Raw genomic sequence first — 17,576 nt, 5'->3', positions numbered from 1 at the left:
GATAGAGAGAATAATTGACATGCAGTTACTAGTTCAGGTCATAAGGAAATCATAAGACTTTCCTTATTCTAGTTTGTAACTATTTTATAAAATCATTTACTAGTTCAGTTCATAAGTACAGTTGTATCATTTACTATATTTTATTTGAAAATTTGCAAATTGCAGCCATTTAAAGTTCGTATTTTGCAAATTGCAGCTATTTAAAAAAAATTGCAAATTGCAGCCCAAAAGTTCGTATAAATTGTAAATAGCAGCCCGATTCAACTTTTTCATTGGTTTACATGTCGAAAAATCTTCGGTTAAGGTTTTAGGGGTTATTTTAGTTCTTAGGGGTCCGAATTGAGCTCGGAATTAGCACAAAAATAACGTATGTGTCTCGTTGTTACAGTTTTCCACAAATCGATACATTTTTGTTATGCAAAACGAAACACTTGCGTTATTTTTTTGCTAATTCCGAGCTCAATTCGGACCCCTAAGAAATAAAATAACCCCTAAAACCTTAACCGAAGATTTTTCGACATGTAAACCAATGAAAAAATTGAATCGGGCTGCTATTTACATTTTATACGAACTTTTGGGCTGCAATTTGCAAGGCTGCAATTTGCAAAATACGAACTTTAAATGGCTGCAATTTGCAAATTTTCCTAATCATTTACTAGTTTTTTTTTTTTTTTTTTAATTTTTTATAGGGGAATAATCATTTGCTAGTTCAATTCATAAGAATACCGTTGTAAATTAAAACTAGTTGGTGAAAAATTATTTGGAGTTACAAATTAGAATAAAAATAGCCGGTGATAAACTAGAATAGTTGGTGGACAACTTATTCTAGTTTGTAACTCCAAATAATTGAAAAAAAGGAAGCTATTATTGGAGTTACAAACTAGAAAGAAAGGTGATAAATCAACACAACTGTAATTCTTACAAAGAAATAACCATTTACTATTTCACTTTAAGGTTCTCCTTTAACTTTTGCAAATTAATCTCACAAAAATCTAGCTAAATAAAGCTAAACCTTACAAGATTGCAAACATTATGTGTCTATAAATTCAATTATAGCTGAACTTATGATGTACTTCATACTCACTAAAACCATTCATCCTCTATTCAATCGATAACAATGACATCAATTACTCATTTTTCTGTTGTCATATTTGTCTCACTTTTAATCATTGCGAATGCAAATCGTAAGTCATGCAATTATTTTCGTATTTGTTTAAGTGTTTAGTTTATATATCAATTTACATACGTATACGTGTACATAATAATGATTGTTTTGTTTAACTATAAGGAGGTCTTTAATATTTACTGTATAATATAGATTCAATTTGTTTTAGCATATAAATAATTTTCCACCTAGTTTGTGTAGGTGATGCTTATGACCATGAAAACCATTAACCATGGAAGATTGAATATAGTGGAGATACGCAAGATTTTGTTGAGTAACACTGGAAATGAAATTGGATCCAATAAAGTGATCCTAGAGATATGCGAGCCACAAACTATCGGAGGACACTTAGGCCCTGTTCTTTTGAGCTTTTGGGCAGAGCAGAGCAGATTTCAAGATAGCAGAGCCGAGCCGAGCCGAGCACATTTCAACATTATTATTAATACTATTATTATTATTATTATTATTATTATTATTATTATTATTATTATTATTATTATTATTATTATTATTATTATATCTCAAAGACAAAAGTCATACAACCTACAATAAATTAGTGGGAAGCCGAGATACAATCTGGGCCCCCACTCCTCTAGCTATAGCAAAGCCTACCCTAGTGAATATATGAGCTGCAGCACGAGCCCCAATGACTAGTGTTGTCGAGAACCTTTGAATCCGCTATTATTATTATTATTATTATTATTATTATTATATCTCAAAGACAAAAGTCATACAACCTACAATAAATTAGTGGGAAGCCGAGATACAATCTGGGCCCTCACTCCTCTAGCTATAGCAAAGTCTACCCTAGTGAATATATGAGCTGCAGCACGAGCTCCAATGACTAGCGTCGTTGAGAACCTTTGAATCCGCTTTAGCAACGCAACAACCTCCTTCTCTAAATCCCCAAGCGAAGAAAAGGAGAAGGGAATAAAACCATATCCAATCGCCAGACAACGAGCTTCATACTTAACCCGCTTTCGATGAGCCGCATCAGCCACAACCCGTCCCGGAACAAAGTCAGATAGCCCTGATTATTATTATTATTATTATTATTATTATTATTATTATTATTATTATTATTATTATTATTATTATTATTATTATTATTATTATATCTCAAAAACAAAAGTCATACAACCTACAATAAATTAGTGGGAAGCCGAGATACAATCTGGGCCCCCACTCCTCTAGCTATAGCAAATCCTACCCTAGTGAAGATATGAGCTGCAGCACGAGCCCCAATGTCTTGCGTCGTTGAGAACCTCTGAATCCGCTTCAGTAACGCAATAGCCTCCTTCTCTAATTCCCCAAGCGAAGAAAAGGAGAAGGGAATGAAACCATATTCAATCGCTTGACATCGAGCTTCATACTTAACCCGCTTCCGATGAGCAGCATCAGCCACAACCCGCCCAGGAATAAAGTCAGATAGCCCTGACGGTGTCAAAGGAGAAGACCCTGTCAAATCAACACAGACATCGCGACCACGATCCTATGAATAAAGTAACACATCCGCAGGTTTGAGGGCCTCGTCGTTCCCTCCAGCCAACCCAATGTCAACCTCTTTTCTCGCTGAAATCCCAGAACGATAGCAAACATCAACAAGGGTATCCCGAACAACATTATGCCGATGTTTAATACCCACAATACCAGCACAAGACACCGCGTGATCACCGAAAATATCTCCAGCAAAAACCCTCGAACAAGCAGAGCACGACGTCGAGATAGAGAACAATGGAACACCCAACCGATAGGACAACACACAGCGATAAGTCTTGGCGTTCATCGTCTGAACCAACCCCGAAATAGGAACCGCCCGAAGCCAAGCAGAGGTGTGATCACCCTGCTGTGATTTCCACAATGCTGATTGTCGAGGAGTTAAAGAATAAGCAGATTCGGCACAAGCGGTAATCTTTGTGAAATACATATCTGCCAATTTCTTCATAAGTTTAGGGGCAGCGACCTTACTCGGATTACTCAAAATGTCAGACTCCACTGTTCCATTAAACAGACACAACGCATCCTCAAAGGCTCGTCCAAGACCAACAATGCCAGTATACCGAAGAAGTTGTGTCTGCAACCCAGCAGACTGCAACCGAGAAGCAAGAAAAGCATAGTGACAAACATCACCTGCAGAATAAACACCAAGCCCTCCAAACGCAAATGGTAAGGTGGCAAGCCGCCACTGCCAATCACCAAACCCAGGCCCCGAAGCGGTAACAATACGCTCCAAGGAAGATCGAAGAGCTCCATCAAAAGTGCGCTGAGCTACCTCAAAAGTACTAGGAGGACAAGTACGTAATGCAAAGTAGAGTTTTGAAACTCCAGTACATGCCCTAAGTAACAACAGTTCACACTGAGGATCATCTAGCATAGCAACCTTATCCATAAGGGCAATGGTCTTGGTCACCCTCTGCATCACAAGCTCACCACTGAAACCAGAATCGGAACTAGCGGGACCTCCAAGCAACCTAACACCACGCAAAGGTCGAGCAATATTAGGCGGAAAGACACCCACCAGCCTGCTTCGAGGGTCTTCCGTAGGCCAGAAAACTTCAGTTTTTTCCACGTTAAGACATAACCCAGAACGAGGTCCTTCCTCCATAATCAACTGCAGAACTTGCCCCACCACCAAAGTGTCTCCAATAATCGTGCCGTCATCTAAATACCAAGCCTGAAGACATACATCAAAAGTCTCTCTAATTTTACACACCAGGGGTTGTAAAACCAAAGAAAAAAGGAAAGGACCAAGGGGATCACCCTGCTGCACCCCTTGAGATGACCATAAGGTTTGGTCCCCATAGTACAACCTGGCTGGATTAGAATAGCAGAATTCAACCCATCGCGAAATGCCTGGACAACGGCGACGTACCTCACTTAACATGACCGAACGATCAACCAGATTGACGGCATTTTGAAAATCCACCAACAACATAGATAGACCCACATCAGAACCACGATCCTCAATTAACCGATTCACCGCATGAACAATTGCCTCACCACCTGAAGAAACCCCAACACCAAATTGAAGGCCATCAAAGTAACTCCCTAAAGACTGTCCAACCATAACAGCACCCACCTTCGAAACGAGACGCCGCCAAACCGTACCTACAGCAATAGGACGGATACCACCACCGGGCTTGACAAGTGGCATAAGAGGAGCACTTATTAAGTGCATATACCATTGATTTAGGTGAGAAAACATAAATAAATGTGTACCGTATTTAGCATATGTTAATAGTATAAAGATTAGGGGTGTCTATTCGGTTTTCGGTTTGGATTTAGGCCAAATCCAATCCGATCCGAAATAAAATTCGATTTTTGATTTTTAAATCCAATGCAATCCAAATTTCGCATAAATCCAATCCGATCCAATCCGAATTAAAATTCGGTTATTTGAATCCGATCCGAAAATCCGAATTAAAATACATTGCAAATTTTTGGGGGCCTAAAGTAATTATAAAAATAAAAATGCAATTATAAAAAGTTTAGTCTTAAATACATAGTTGTACAAGATTAATAAAAATATTAAAAACATAATTTATATTAATGTAATCATCAACACTATTTTACTTGATTTATATAAAGTATCCAGTATCCTTATTTGTAAAAGCATGTTTCATATTTCGGTTTTTTGGATCCAAACAAGGTCAATCTGATCCGATTCGAAAATCTGAATTTTCAAAAAATTTCAATCCGATCCGATCCGATTTAAAGTTTGAATCCAATCCGAATTAATAATTCGGTTTGGATTGGTTTTTATCCGAATAATGGACACCCCTAATAAAGATAAAAGACAACAGTTTACTTATATTCATTTCACAAAAATTTTAAAATAAAATGATTTAATGAGTAATAATGATTTTACTTATAAATATGTCTTAATCATATATTTTTAACCCTCAGAATAATAATGATATACAAAGTACTACTTGAAAACAACCTCTTTTTTTTTTAATTTTTAAATTGTATGGAAAGATTTGAAAAATAATTCAACTCAATGAACTAACAATCAATACCCACATAAAATGTTTCTATACATTGTGATTCTAATATCAAATGTTTATAAAAAGAAATTTTTATTACTTGTTATTATTATTATTATTTATTTTTTTGAAAGAATTGTTATAATAACAGAAATTATTAATTAATAATATTATTAAATATTAATTCTTAATAGTTTGAATTATTGAATATTATTATTGATAATTATTATTATGATTAATAAATATTAATTATTATTAATATTAATAATTACTATAATTATTTTTAATATCAATAATTATTATAATTATTTAAAATAATTATTATCATCAATACAATATTAATAATTATTATTGAATATTAATTATTATTTAAAAATAGAGTAGAGCAGAGCAGAGAAAAGCAGATTTGATCTGAGCAGAGCAGGGCTCAGCAGAGCAGAAAAGAACAGAGCTAAAGAACGGGGCCTTAGCCTATTGTTGTCTTACATATAAATGTTACACTACTAAAGCCGCTTGTATGCGAGATTACAAATTTACAATTACGGTCATTGTATGAAGGCATGAGAAGTTTTATATTTATAATATAATAGTAAACCTTGGAATAAAATGAGAAAAAATTTCTCATAATCATTATATACTCTTTCTTTTAGAATACAATAATGGTCATTGTATGAAGCCATGAAGGAGTTTTATATTTAAAACATAATAGTAATCCTTGCAATAAAATGAGGAAAATTTCTCATAATCCGTATATATTTCCTCTTTTGTTCTTGAATAAATAAAGATTAATACATTATAATAACCGCCTACTTTTATAACAAATTCTTGTTCTGCATTAATGGTTGAAGTCAATCCCGCTCTATAACATATTGATTCACTTCCAAGTATACCGTATAATCATGAGAGCTGCATAATCATACTATATTTCATCTTAAATCTAACAATCCAACAATCAATTGATGCATCAAAAATAAAGAAGAAGCCCAGGTTAGGATAAACAAAAATTGTTTATCTCATGACAATTTGGTTAATAAATCAACAACTTTATCCAGTCATCACCATTATGGGACCTGTTTTTATAGAAAAAGTTATTGGTTTATTACGAATATGTCATGTGATAAACAATTATCCTGTATCTCATAGATAAACTTGTATTTACCCAAAAATAAACTATAATAATTTGGAAAATTTGTCAGGAATATAATGACCTTTGCACGGTCTTCTAAAAATAAAATGTTATTTTGATTATCCCGAAATAAAATGACCTTTAACATACATATTTCATAAATAGAATAAATAACCGGTAACTTGTTCTAAATATTACTCCCTCCGTTTCATAATGTTGGTCCCATATACTTTTTTGGGTGTTTCAAAAGATCTACCCATATCATATGTTCCATTTGAACTTAATTTCTTTTGGAATTAATTGGTTGTGGATTGATGACAACAAGGCTCAAAGTAAGGAAACCTCTAACTTGAATTATGCATTATGACTTATGTTTCATGAGGGGCAACAATTTTGGTGTTCGACAAGGGTGGGGTTTTCATGGCTAGTGGAGGCCATAGGTCAGGGTAGGGCCGTGGGGGATGAGGTTCGAGGGTTCACTACTAGTGGAGGCTACAGTGGGGGTTCACTGCTCGGGGATGGGGTGTTGTAAGGCAAGGGTTTTTTTTTTTTTTTTTTTTTTTTTTTTTTTTTTTTTTTTTCTTTTTTTGAAAATTTTAAATCATTTTTCTATTAAAATCAATTTTTTAAAATAAGAAAATTCTAAAAAAAAAAAAAAAGCAAGTAACAAATTACAAAGTGACACATGGCACTCTTAAGTCTTAACCCATAAAGCATGTCACAAACGGTTTTGCCCCATTTATGGAAGATTTATGTTAAGTCATTTTATTCCGGGATAATTAAAGGGTCGTTTTATTTTTGGAAGAATGGGTAAAGGTCATAATATTCTCGACAAATTTTCCTAATAATTTTTACCTATTTTGGTAGGAAATCTTATCTTTTTAGCTCGTTGTTAATGTATCAATATTGGATGGAATCCATTATACATCTTACTAAATTCGTACTCGTAGTAAAATAATTAAGTTAACCACACAATTAGGCCCTTAATTCTTACATTTTTCACCCTTTGGGCACTCATTTTTTTTTTTTTTCACTCTTTGGGTACTCTAACCCAAATTCTAACCAATTAACTAGCCACTAACTCACCGTTAACTACAAGTAGTTAAATATTAATTAAATTTAATCAAAAACAAAAAAAGCATTAAATTAATAGGTGCTTAGTTTTCAAAAAAAAAAAAAAAAAAATAAAAAAAAAAAAACAGTCGTTGGAGGCAATTAAACAAGTAACACAACAGCAAAAAAAAAAAAAAAACCAAAACATTATCCTTTGCAAAAATAAAAATTAAAAAAAAAGTTAAAAATATTATGACCGATTTTAGTTTAAGGAATTTTATACAACCAGAATACATAGTACGGAGTATGTTTTTATTTTTTTAAGAGGAAAAAGTACGGAGTATGTTAGTTTGAAGAAACTAAACAAGTTAAATATTGTTCTCAACATTGGTTATAAAAATTATATGTACCATCCAACGTACAATGTCTATTTTTATTCATCTAAAATTCACACCAATAAATAATTTAGTCAAAAGCAGAATAGCATTGTTTTTCAAAATAAGGTCACCCTTAAACATGGTTGAAACCCGCCAAAATACTTGAGATCGAGCTAAAGTGAGATTATTCAACCATGAATTATAGAATATACGTTATTTAGTATAAAACTCTAAAATCTATACGTGTGATTTACAAACTATAGTTTTTAATTTTAAAAAAATCTAAGTTGCTAGAATTTTAAAAGCATCATAAAAAAATTAAAAGCGGTCTCACTTGGACCTCTGTGTAGGATGAATAATTAAGGTGATCTTACACTATTCAATATCGGCTAAATTAAAAATATATATATATAAAAAAAAAAATAGTGTCATAAATAACCTGTAACGGTGAATCGGCTTGATCTGTGACTCGTTATTCCTTTTTCTATGAAGTTGAGTTTTCTTTCTTGCTTTATTACTCAGGTATTTATGATGATGGACTGTTAGGTGGTGGTGGCGGCCCAAACTTTATAGTAATTTAGTAATTTAATTACAAAGCTGTACAAATATTTGTTTGAGCATATAATAAAATCCTATTTTTAATTGGTTAATATCTATTTATCTTATTGACTTTTTGTACGTAAACTTATTTTTTTAGAACAAATTGTACGTTAACTGTGGATCTCTTATTACAATTTGGGACGCTGACCTTATATTACAATTTTGGTACAAGTATGTTAGTTTGAAGAAACTAAACAAGTTTTTTTAAAAAATAAATTAAGTTAAAAATTAACTAAAAATTAACCTAAGGGACTCAATTGTTAACCCAAGGTATTCAATTCTTTTTGGGTATTTAATTTTTTTGGCCGGAAATTAGACTTGAATGCCCAAATAATGAAAAAAAAAAAATTAGAGTACTCAAATGGTGAAAAATGTAACAATTGAGGGCCCATTTGTATAATTAACTCAAAATAATTGAAAATTTTGCCAATTACAACCATTAAAAAAAATAAATAAATAAAATTGCAAATTCAGCTCAAAAGTACTAATAATTTGTTAATTGCCACATAATTCAATTTTCCTCGATTTACTAGTCGAAAAATATTTAGTTAAGGTTTTAGGGGTTATTTTAATATTTAAAGATCCAAATTGAGCTCGAAATTGGCAAAAAAATTAACACAACTTAAACTCTTTACAATTTGACAAATCTGATTTTAATTAGGGCTGTCAATAACTGACATGACACGATAACCCAACACAAAATAAGCGGGTTTGGGTCAAGAGATCTCGACCCATTTACATAATTGGGTCGACACGAACACGAAACGAAATTAAATGGGTTAGGTTTGGGTTTAAATTTTCAACCGAAACTGACACGCATAAATAAATGGGTTGAACGACAACCCGTCAACCTGAACACGACACGCTTAATCTATAAATTAAGTAGTTAAAAAACTGGATTTTTTTATTCAAAAGTTGTAATTTTGTAAATTACCTTGACACCATTTATACATTTGGTAATTTTTTGGCGGTTAATTTGGTGAAAAAATTATAATTTTCATCTTTTCGTAAATTAAAAATTAATTTGAGACAATTCTTATGTATTGTTGTATTGTTAAAACTACTAGGTTTAAACCCTTGTGGTATCTTTTGCTAAAACTAATAACTTTAAAATGTAACTATCTTTAATGAATTAATGATATATGTCTTTTTTTTTTTTTTTTTTTTTTTTTTTGAATTGAATATTAATTAGTTTATTACATATTATGTTAGTAAAAAAAAGGTTGCCCGGGTAACTAGTTTAATAAGCGGGTTAAGTTTGGGTCAAGGATTTTCAACCCGTTTAATAAACGGGTTAGGTTTGGGTCAAGGGTTTTTCAACTCGTTTAATATCGACACGAACACGAATTCGACACGACCCGTTTGACAGCCCTAATTTTATTAACATTTCAACGAAAATTTAGAAAAAAAAACATTACATACATTATACTATATATTGTATATCATATAATTTTTATACTCCATAAAAAATTTTCAAGATCAATGGATCTCAATAGCTACTTGCCTACTTGTGTTAAGTTTTTTGGGTTAAACTGTATTTGGCCAACTTCGCCAGGAATCTATCCCTGCTTAAGAGATGCTCACAAGCTGTTACACGATACGGAATACTTTGAAATATGGTAGGAAAAGGCATACTTACTAGTGATTCTTGGATCGATTCTCATCACCTGCCCTTATGGCTCTCTAAAAAAAAAAAGTAACCCTTAGCGCACACAGCTGCTATTTGTTAACAAACATATAGGATGAAAAAATGTATCACTACATGCATAATAGAAGACAAGTGGTAAGTATTTTGGGAAAAATATTCAATCTATAAGGTAAAAAATACCACATGCATAATAGTATACAAAAATTACTATTTAGAAAATTTATACTTTAATGGTATATTATGCATGATACGGAGTAGTATACAAAATGGATAATGGTACATTATAATATACCACTGTAGAGTCTGCTTTTTGCCAAAAGCTTACCAAATTTACATTTTTGCCCTCCTATATGCTTTATAAATACATAGGAGGTATGCGCTGAGATGCCCTGTAAGTCTATGACACAATAAACAGGATCAAAACTAACTTGTATTAAACCAAATACGAAGTATGAATTACATCTCAAAAACAAAAGGCATTACTGCATAATTGAACCCCTTTGGCAAAAACAAAGTAACAGCTGTACAAGGCAGATTTCAAATTGAAATTGAAGCTGATATTGAAGAAGTTTAACATAGAAAGTGACATTTGCTCTACAGTAAGCAAAAGCAACATCAAAGACCTCTCAAGTTTTGAGGCTCCAATATCATATACCAACCATTCCTTTGAGACTATTTTGTCATATTACCAGCGAGCAAATTTAACCCTTGCAAAATAATTAAAATCCTTAGTTCCTGTAGTTGCCAAATCGACCTCTTAGCCATGGTTGCCTTGGCTGATTAAAAGTGCCACGTACTGCACCACCAGTGTTTGTGTGAGCAAAAGTCCTCAACCGCTGCTCTTTCATATAGGCGAACAGTGAATCCAATGTTTTAGGTTTCTGGTTTGGCATCATCTTCCCTCTATGAGAAGGTTGCTGCTGTTGTCGTTGCTGCGGTTGTTGCCGTTGCTGCTGTTGTCGTTGCTGCAAGAGTTGCTGCAAGAGTTCAAACATCATATCATGCTCTCACACATACACCCTTAAAAGTCATAAAGATTACATATTCTCAACTTCCAAGACTTGAACCCAACCTCCATCCTAAATTCAGTTTGCTTTCAAAGAGATTATGACATATTCTATCACAACTGCACTAAATTGCAAGCTTCCAAACAAACGATAATAGAGGCACCATGTATTATTGTAGGTAGACACTAGACATAATTTTACATAGGAAGGTTATCACTAGTTGAAGTTTTTATTGAAGGCAAACCATTCCAAAAGAAAAATGGGTGAAACAGGCAAGGCTCAGGTTGGTTTCCTGTATCTTGGCCAAGGTTATCAAAATAAACCAGATCTACAAATTGAACCAAATACCTTATGAACATTGCTTCCCATTGATGCATTACCCTGCCGTCTCATTGGACCAGCAGCTCTGCAACAAAAGACAACATCACAGAAATGAAATCAGATTATAGTTAAATAGAACTCAACTAGGGCAGCAATTACCACCATAAGGTCCCAAATATCAGATGAATAACCAGCATAGCCCATCAGGAAAAAGACTTAGCCATATTCTAAATCCATTATCCAGAGAATTTATACAACAAACCATATTTCAAATAAAGACAAAAATCACAAGCTACAGAATTGCATATAGCGCTGTTCCAGATAAGTACTTCCCTTAAGACTTATAAATATGTACGGATAAGATCCAATCATCCAAACCCCCAATATTTGCAAGCAAACTTGAGAAAACAATCAAAGGAAGAAACCAGCATGAAGCAATGGTCCTCCATGAGTTCAAACACCTCCAGATGTTGCATGCTACAGGCAAATTCTTATGAGACGAAGCTTGAAGGATTACTGAATGCTACTTAGTACAATGATGTACTTTCTGATGAATGTAATAGCTTCAATGGGAGATTATACATAAATGAAGCACGCCACAGCACCGCCAATCACAAACATAACCAGATTCTTAACTATCGGATTACAGTGAAGATAAAGCAACTGCATTCATTTTAGGACACCACATGCAATGCTAAACACAGCCTCAACCCACTAACGACCCAGACAATCCATCATAGACTTCCCAAAATTCTTCAAATTTCCCCAAATTGAAGGCTGACAACGTAACAAGCAGGAACAAGTACTACGCATTTACGGTAGAAATAGTTTGTCACAACTGGTGGATATCGGCTGAGACCTACACACAGCCAAGAGGCAATATGCAATTATTAAGCTGATCCAGAAGATGGATCAATAATTAGCAACAAGACAGAAAGATCAAGTTGCAACTTGAGGTTTGCAAAAGCATGGCAGGGTCTAGATTGTGCAGCAGGTTTGAAGTTGGGCATAAAGCGGTAAAATGTGGAATTGCACTGACAAGGGAAAGTAAAACAGGCAAGCTAACAGTGCAAGAAAGGCCGATGAATCCTCAAAATGGCAAATCACACTATCCAAAGCAGGGGGTGCAAATAAATGAATAACTCTGTCAGGAGAATAACAGAACAACCCCTTATAAACTATCATTTCCCCCAGCAGCAAATTACTGTTGCACATACTCTTGACCTGTCCTCAAAGGATAATTCACCAGCTCCAACATTGAATAAAAACCACGCATCTTTCCACAATGATCCAGCATCAACCCCTAACACCTTACCTCAGCCCGCAATGGACATCCCAATTAACTTTACAAAACCTTGCCACCATTATCAAGGTATTTGAAACCATAAGTAAATGCGAAAGCTAACCAATTCAGAGGCCTTGTGCATTTAACAGATGAGTAATTTAGATGCAGAGGTGCTACATGGGCCTAAGAACCAATAAGGTTGTATTTAAAACTCAATGGAGCCCATTCAAGACCCTCTGGCATTTGGAGCAACACAGCGAAATGTTCTTAATATATAACCGGAACCAGGTGGAAGGGTCAAGTATAACAGAATCATGATTTACCTGCCAAGCAATTATTGATAAAATCTCATTATAGTCCCAATATTAGACAATACTATAAATGGTTGGCACCCATAAAAGGTACTGACAACCTTACCTTGGTCTGTTCCAGTTAATGGCCTTGTTACGGTTAAAACCTCCATTGCGGAAGGGGGCAGCCACTGCCTTCCGAGCAGCATCAGATGCCAAAGGGAAACTATTTCCCTGAAAATTGGACCTTTTCTGAGCAAGAACCCCCTGAACATGACAGCAAACAGAAGGCAATATTCAGAAAAGTGTATCACACAAGAAGATTTAGGGTAAGGGGATGATTTCAAGAGACCCAAAAAAAAGTTATTAGCACCAACCTGCCTAAGAGTAGACCTTGAATCCATATATTGTCGCATCTTCAAAGCTCTAGCTTGTTTTTCATTAGTAGGTATCCTAGTTTTATTCTGCGAACCACGTTTTGTAAGGGGAAAGGTCATTCACCTAGACTTATCTGATAATGATAACCATTTAACAACAAATAAAACAAAGCAGTAGTCAATAACGAGCCATACCGAAACCCTCTGCTTCTTGGGTTTGCCAACATTTGTTTTGGACATCTTAATGATATCATCTGCACAAAATTACAACTTTATTAAAATAGCCCAATGAAATCATCTCAAAGATACGTCATTTGTTAATGAACTACAGACATTACCTAAACTCATATCCATTTTTTTCTCAGTTAGAGCAATCGCCTCGGTAGTAAGCGGTTTCGTAGCCATCTGAAGCAAACATATAAATCAGTACTAGGTTTGGAAAATAACATCACATTCAATCAGGAAAATATTAAGGTTTATAGCACACAACGAGAACACAGAAACATTCAACAATCTTTTCTCCTTTCAAATCTATATTCCATACTTCAGAATCACTACAAAATTCCAGACGACGGCATAAAATCAAGAAAATCACAAAGAATTTCAAAGTTAAATTTTATTTTGGAATATAATCGACGCATTAGCTAGTTAAAGAAGCAAAGAGCACCAAAAAACCCAAAATTAATCAAGAAACAATCAGAAATCGGGAAAGAATCCCAATTTCAATTGCAATAAACCGCCTAAAACATTCTACAATTTCCACAATTCCAGTATTCTGCCTTTAATTAGAAATCACTAAACAAACCCCAGATATATGTTGATATCCATAAGAATTATAAGGTTACACAATAATAATACTTCAAAAAAGATGAATCAAATCGTGATAAAGCTGTATGAAACCCTAAATTTAAAGAAAAGAGAGGACATAAACCTGAAATCGACAAGAATTTGAGAAAGAAAAGACGTTAATCGATTAAGCGGAGAGATTTTGATTGAAATCGACAAGAATTTGAGAAGGAAAAGACGTTAATCGGTTAGTCGGAGAGAATTTGATTGAAATTAGGGTTAGGGTTTCGTAAAATTTAACGAACTTGGAGAAAGAGGGCAAAATCAAGTTTTATAGGATGTCTGGAGAACAAGGGCGGTTTATCGCAAAAGGGTATGGAAGAAGTTTCGCAGCGATTGAGAAGTAAGATATCAAGATTATCAAGTAAAAGCTGTCATAATTTTTAACTAGATTAGTCTCGTACGATGAACGATATTAAAAATTTCTTTGAAACATGGAGTATATATGGTATGTAGTTATATTACTTTTTTTTTTTTTTTTTTTTGAAGCAATGTAGTCATATTACTTAATTATCTCATATAGGTGAAATTAAATCTATATATCTATCTATATACTATATTAAAACAGGGTACACTAGCTTTATGACTGCCACGTGTCCTTGTTTTAGGGCTTTTTTTTTTTTTTGGTAAAATGTACAATTGTCAAAAATTTTATTATTAAATATGCTCCGAGATAATATCTTGACTTTCTTAATATTGTTTCTCAATTAATATTATTATAGATTTTCAGCATATATTTAGTCCATATCATTTGACTTTAGATTGCTTAATTCAAGGAGATTATATTTTGTATTCCGTACATTATATTTTAGGTTTCCTTATTAGCATACGTACAACTATATTAAAGCAGGTTATTCCTTCAACCTAATTTTTTTTCCTCCCCCGCATTATTCCTATGGCTACTAACACCATTCCTAATGATGTTGAAGTTAATTGTGCTTTGTTGTCAACCGCACTAATATTATCAAACTCAATTCAACCAATTATTTATCCTGAAAAATTCAACTTGAAACTATACTTGTGGGATATGACCTTTTCAAGTTTCTTCATGGATCTCACCCTAACCTCCTCCATCCATATCTTTTATATTTAAGTCAAGTTTATATTACGGATTAGTAAAAGATATATTTGATTATATATTAAATGTAGATTATCACTCAAATATACTAATGTGTATAAATTATGTATCTTATTTAAAAAATATAATAAGGAGTACTACCTCCACTTTATTAAGTGTTACATTTAAACGATCTCCAATTCACTATTTTGACCATTATTTTTTATATATATATAATTGTGCATTAATTTAAATTATACAAAGTTGATATATTGAAAAGTTATAACAATTTTAATCTAATAAGATCAAACTTGATAATAATGTGCTTTCTAGCTTATATTTAAACAATTAGACATGTTGTGAATCGTAGATAGCTTATAAATATGTAGACTGTGTTTTCTCTAAAAAAAATAAATGTAAATTGTGATACAATTATAATGACTTTACTAATTTTCTACCATATGATTTTAGGTATACCATACTTAATTTTAAAAAAAAAAAAATTATACATGCTATATATAATTCATTTGCTATTATATTTTGTTGCAGAACTCCTAAACGCGAAATCTCTGAATTATTATAACAAGTTTATAAAATTTTGCTAAACCTATAAACAAACCATTTATTCGACAACTAAAGTCACAACACACTCATGCATAACATCTACAAATTGTAAAAAAGTTGATTAATATATAATTCTCTATAAACTGTGCTTCTCATTTTTAAATACAGAGTTCGACACTAATTTTTACTCCATTCTTTCTATTATAACTAACACGTTAGACTTTTTTTCACAATCTATAATATCAACATTTATTGTAGTTTATTTATTTTACTTTTTTTTTTTTATATAAATGTAATAATTTTAAGTTGTTAAATAGATATTGATGTAAGGTTTTATAATTAAAAAGAATATAATTTTTATTGATATTTAATTACATAAAAACTAAGTCAAACTATTGCATTGACATGTATGCAAAGTTTGATTGTGTTAGTTATTCATCAATGTGGGCAGCCACCATAGGGTTACTCAGTTAGTGTATGTTATATGGGTCACTGAATTAGTGATATTGGGCTTACTTTTTTTTGAGGAAAATATAGGGCTTACTTATTAGTAAGTGTTATAATGGTTATACTGTGAGTGTTGTAGGGGATACTTTATTTGTTAATTATTTAAGAGTTACTTAATAAGTGTAATAAGGGGCTACTCTAATTTGTTAGTAAAATAGGGGTTAACTTGTCAGTATCATAGGCGTTACTATTTCTTTTTACAAGCGGCCACAGTCGCATAGAAAACGCGTTGTATAATTTGTTATATGTCGTCACGAGTGATATGTAAGAGTAATATGCATTTTTTTTTAACTTCTCTTAAATCTATGTACATATAATTTTTTTTCACTATTATATACTTGTATGTGCAATAAAAATATCAAATGGTTACATATAATAATAATAATTAAAAAAACGACAATTAATTAAACAATTAAGGGCAAGCTTACGCATCCTTCTAAGGTCATATATAGCTAAAGGTTACATTTTTGAAAAAAAAAATTATACTAAGCAGTGGCTTTTCAGATTTTTAGACGTGTAAATTTTTGGATGTGGAAGATGCAATATGTGTATGGTGATGAGGTTGATTCATCATTTGATAAAATTTAGTAGGTGATGAGACAAGATAATTTCATATTTTTTATTCTCCACGAGGGAGAGAAAAATATGAGAACTAATATTTACATACATAATAAAACTACAACAACTTTTTGCTGCAACAGGCCACATGTGTGGCAGGGGTTACCCAAGTTATTTTGTTAGAGGTTACCCGATCGAGTTATTCAGTCAGGAGTTACTCGAGTTACTCGGTCAGGGGTTACTTGAGGGGTTCGGACAGGGGTTACTCGAGGGGTTCACTGTAGACACCCAAATGTGTCTCCCCAAAACCAAACCCAGTGATGAATATTTTTCACGTCAATTGATTATCGAACGGAGTGAAAGTGTGAAAAGTCTAGTGATGTAGTTGTTTTTATTAAAATATCTCTCTTTCTGTTTTTGAAAATATACCTTTTATGCTCTGTTTATGAAAATAGCCGGTCCAATTTAGTTTGATCCATGATAAGGGTCCAATAATAGTGTAGTTAGATCGGGCTCGAAAAGAACGTTCCAATGATATATTATAAGCCCAATTCCGATGAATAATGAGGAAGTTATGGCCAAAATACTAAATTGGTCCCGAAATGATTTTATATGTGGCCCAATGATTTAGAGGATGGCCTATTAATTATTATTCCTAAAGTTATTAGGATTGACTTTTAATCTTCTAGAATAATCTAGAAGGTTCTTTTAAATTCTAATGAGATTAGGATTGGTAATTATATTTTAAGAGTTTTATTTAGAGTAAAATAAGTGTTTTATCACAAAACCTGATTTTAATCTGATTAATA

General features: G+C 32.9%; 1 protein-coding gene across 2 annotated transcripts; it reads right to left on the bottom strand.

The window, feature by feature from the left end:
• Nucleotides 1–10,369: 10,369 nt before the first annotated feature.
• LOC145567784 (uncharacterized) lies at nt 10,370–14,447 on the bottom strand. Of its 2 annotated transcripts, none has more exons than XM_081627163.1 (7): nt 14,167–14,447; nt 13,574–13,640; nt 13,431–13,489; nt 13,236–13,322; nt 12,986–13,125; nt 11,311–11,368; nt 10,370–10,920 (listed from the first exon to the last, which is right to left on the bottom strand). In XM_081627163.1, the coding sequence occupies exons 2-7, from the start codon at nt 13,638–13,640 to the stop codon at nt 10,684–10,686; spliced, it is 648 nt and encodes a 215-aa protein (XP_081483289.1). In that variant the 5' UTR covers nt 14,167–14,447; the 3' UTR covers nt 10,370–10,683. The 2 variants fall into 2 exon arrangements, with proteins under 2 accessions (XP_081483289.1, XP_081483288.1); XM_081627162.1 differs by having other exon boundaries at nt 10,370–10,932; nt 14,167–14,445.
• Between the last annotated feature and the right edge of the window lie 3,129 nt (nt 14,448–17,576).

This window comes from Chenopodium album, chromosome 11 (genome assembly GCF_948465745.1).
Source record: "Chenopodium album chromosome 11, dcCheAlbu1.1, whole genome shotgun sequence".
Lineage (NCBI taxonomy): Eukaryota > Viridiplantae > Streptophyta > Magnoliopsida > Caryophyllales > Amaranthaceae > Chenopodium > Chenopodium album.
The sequence above is the reverse complement of the archived record's forward strand: the minus strand, read 5'-3'. Positions and strand labels throughout refer to the sequence as shown.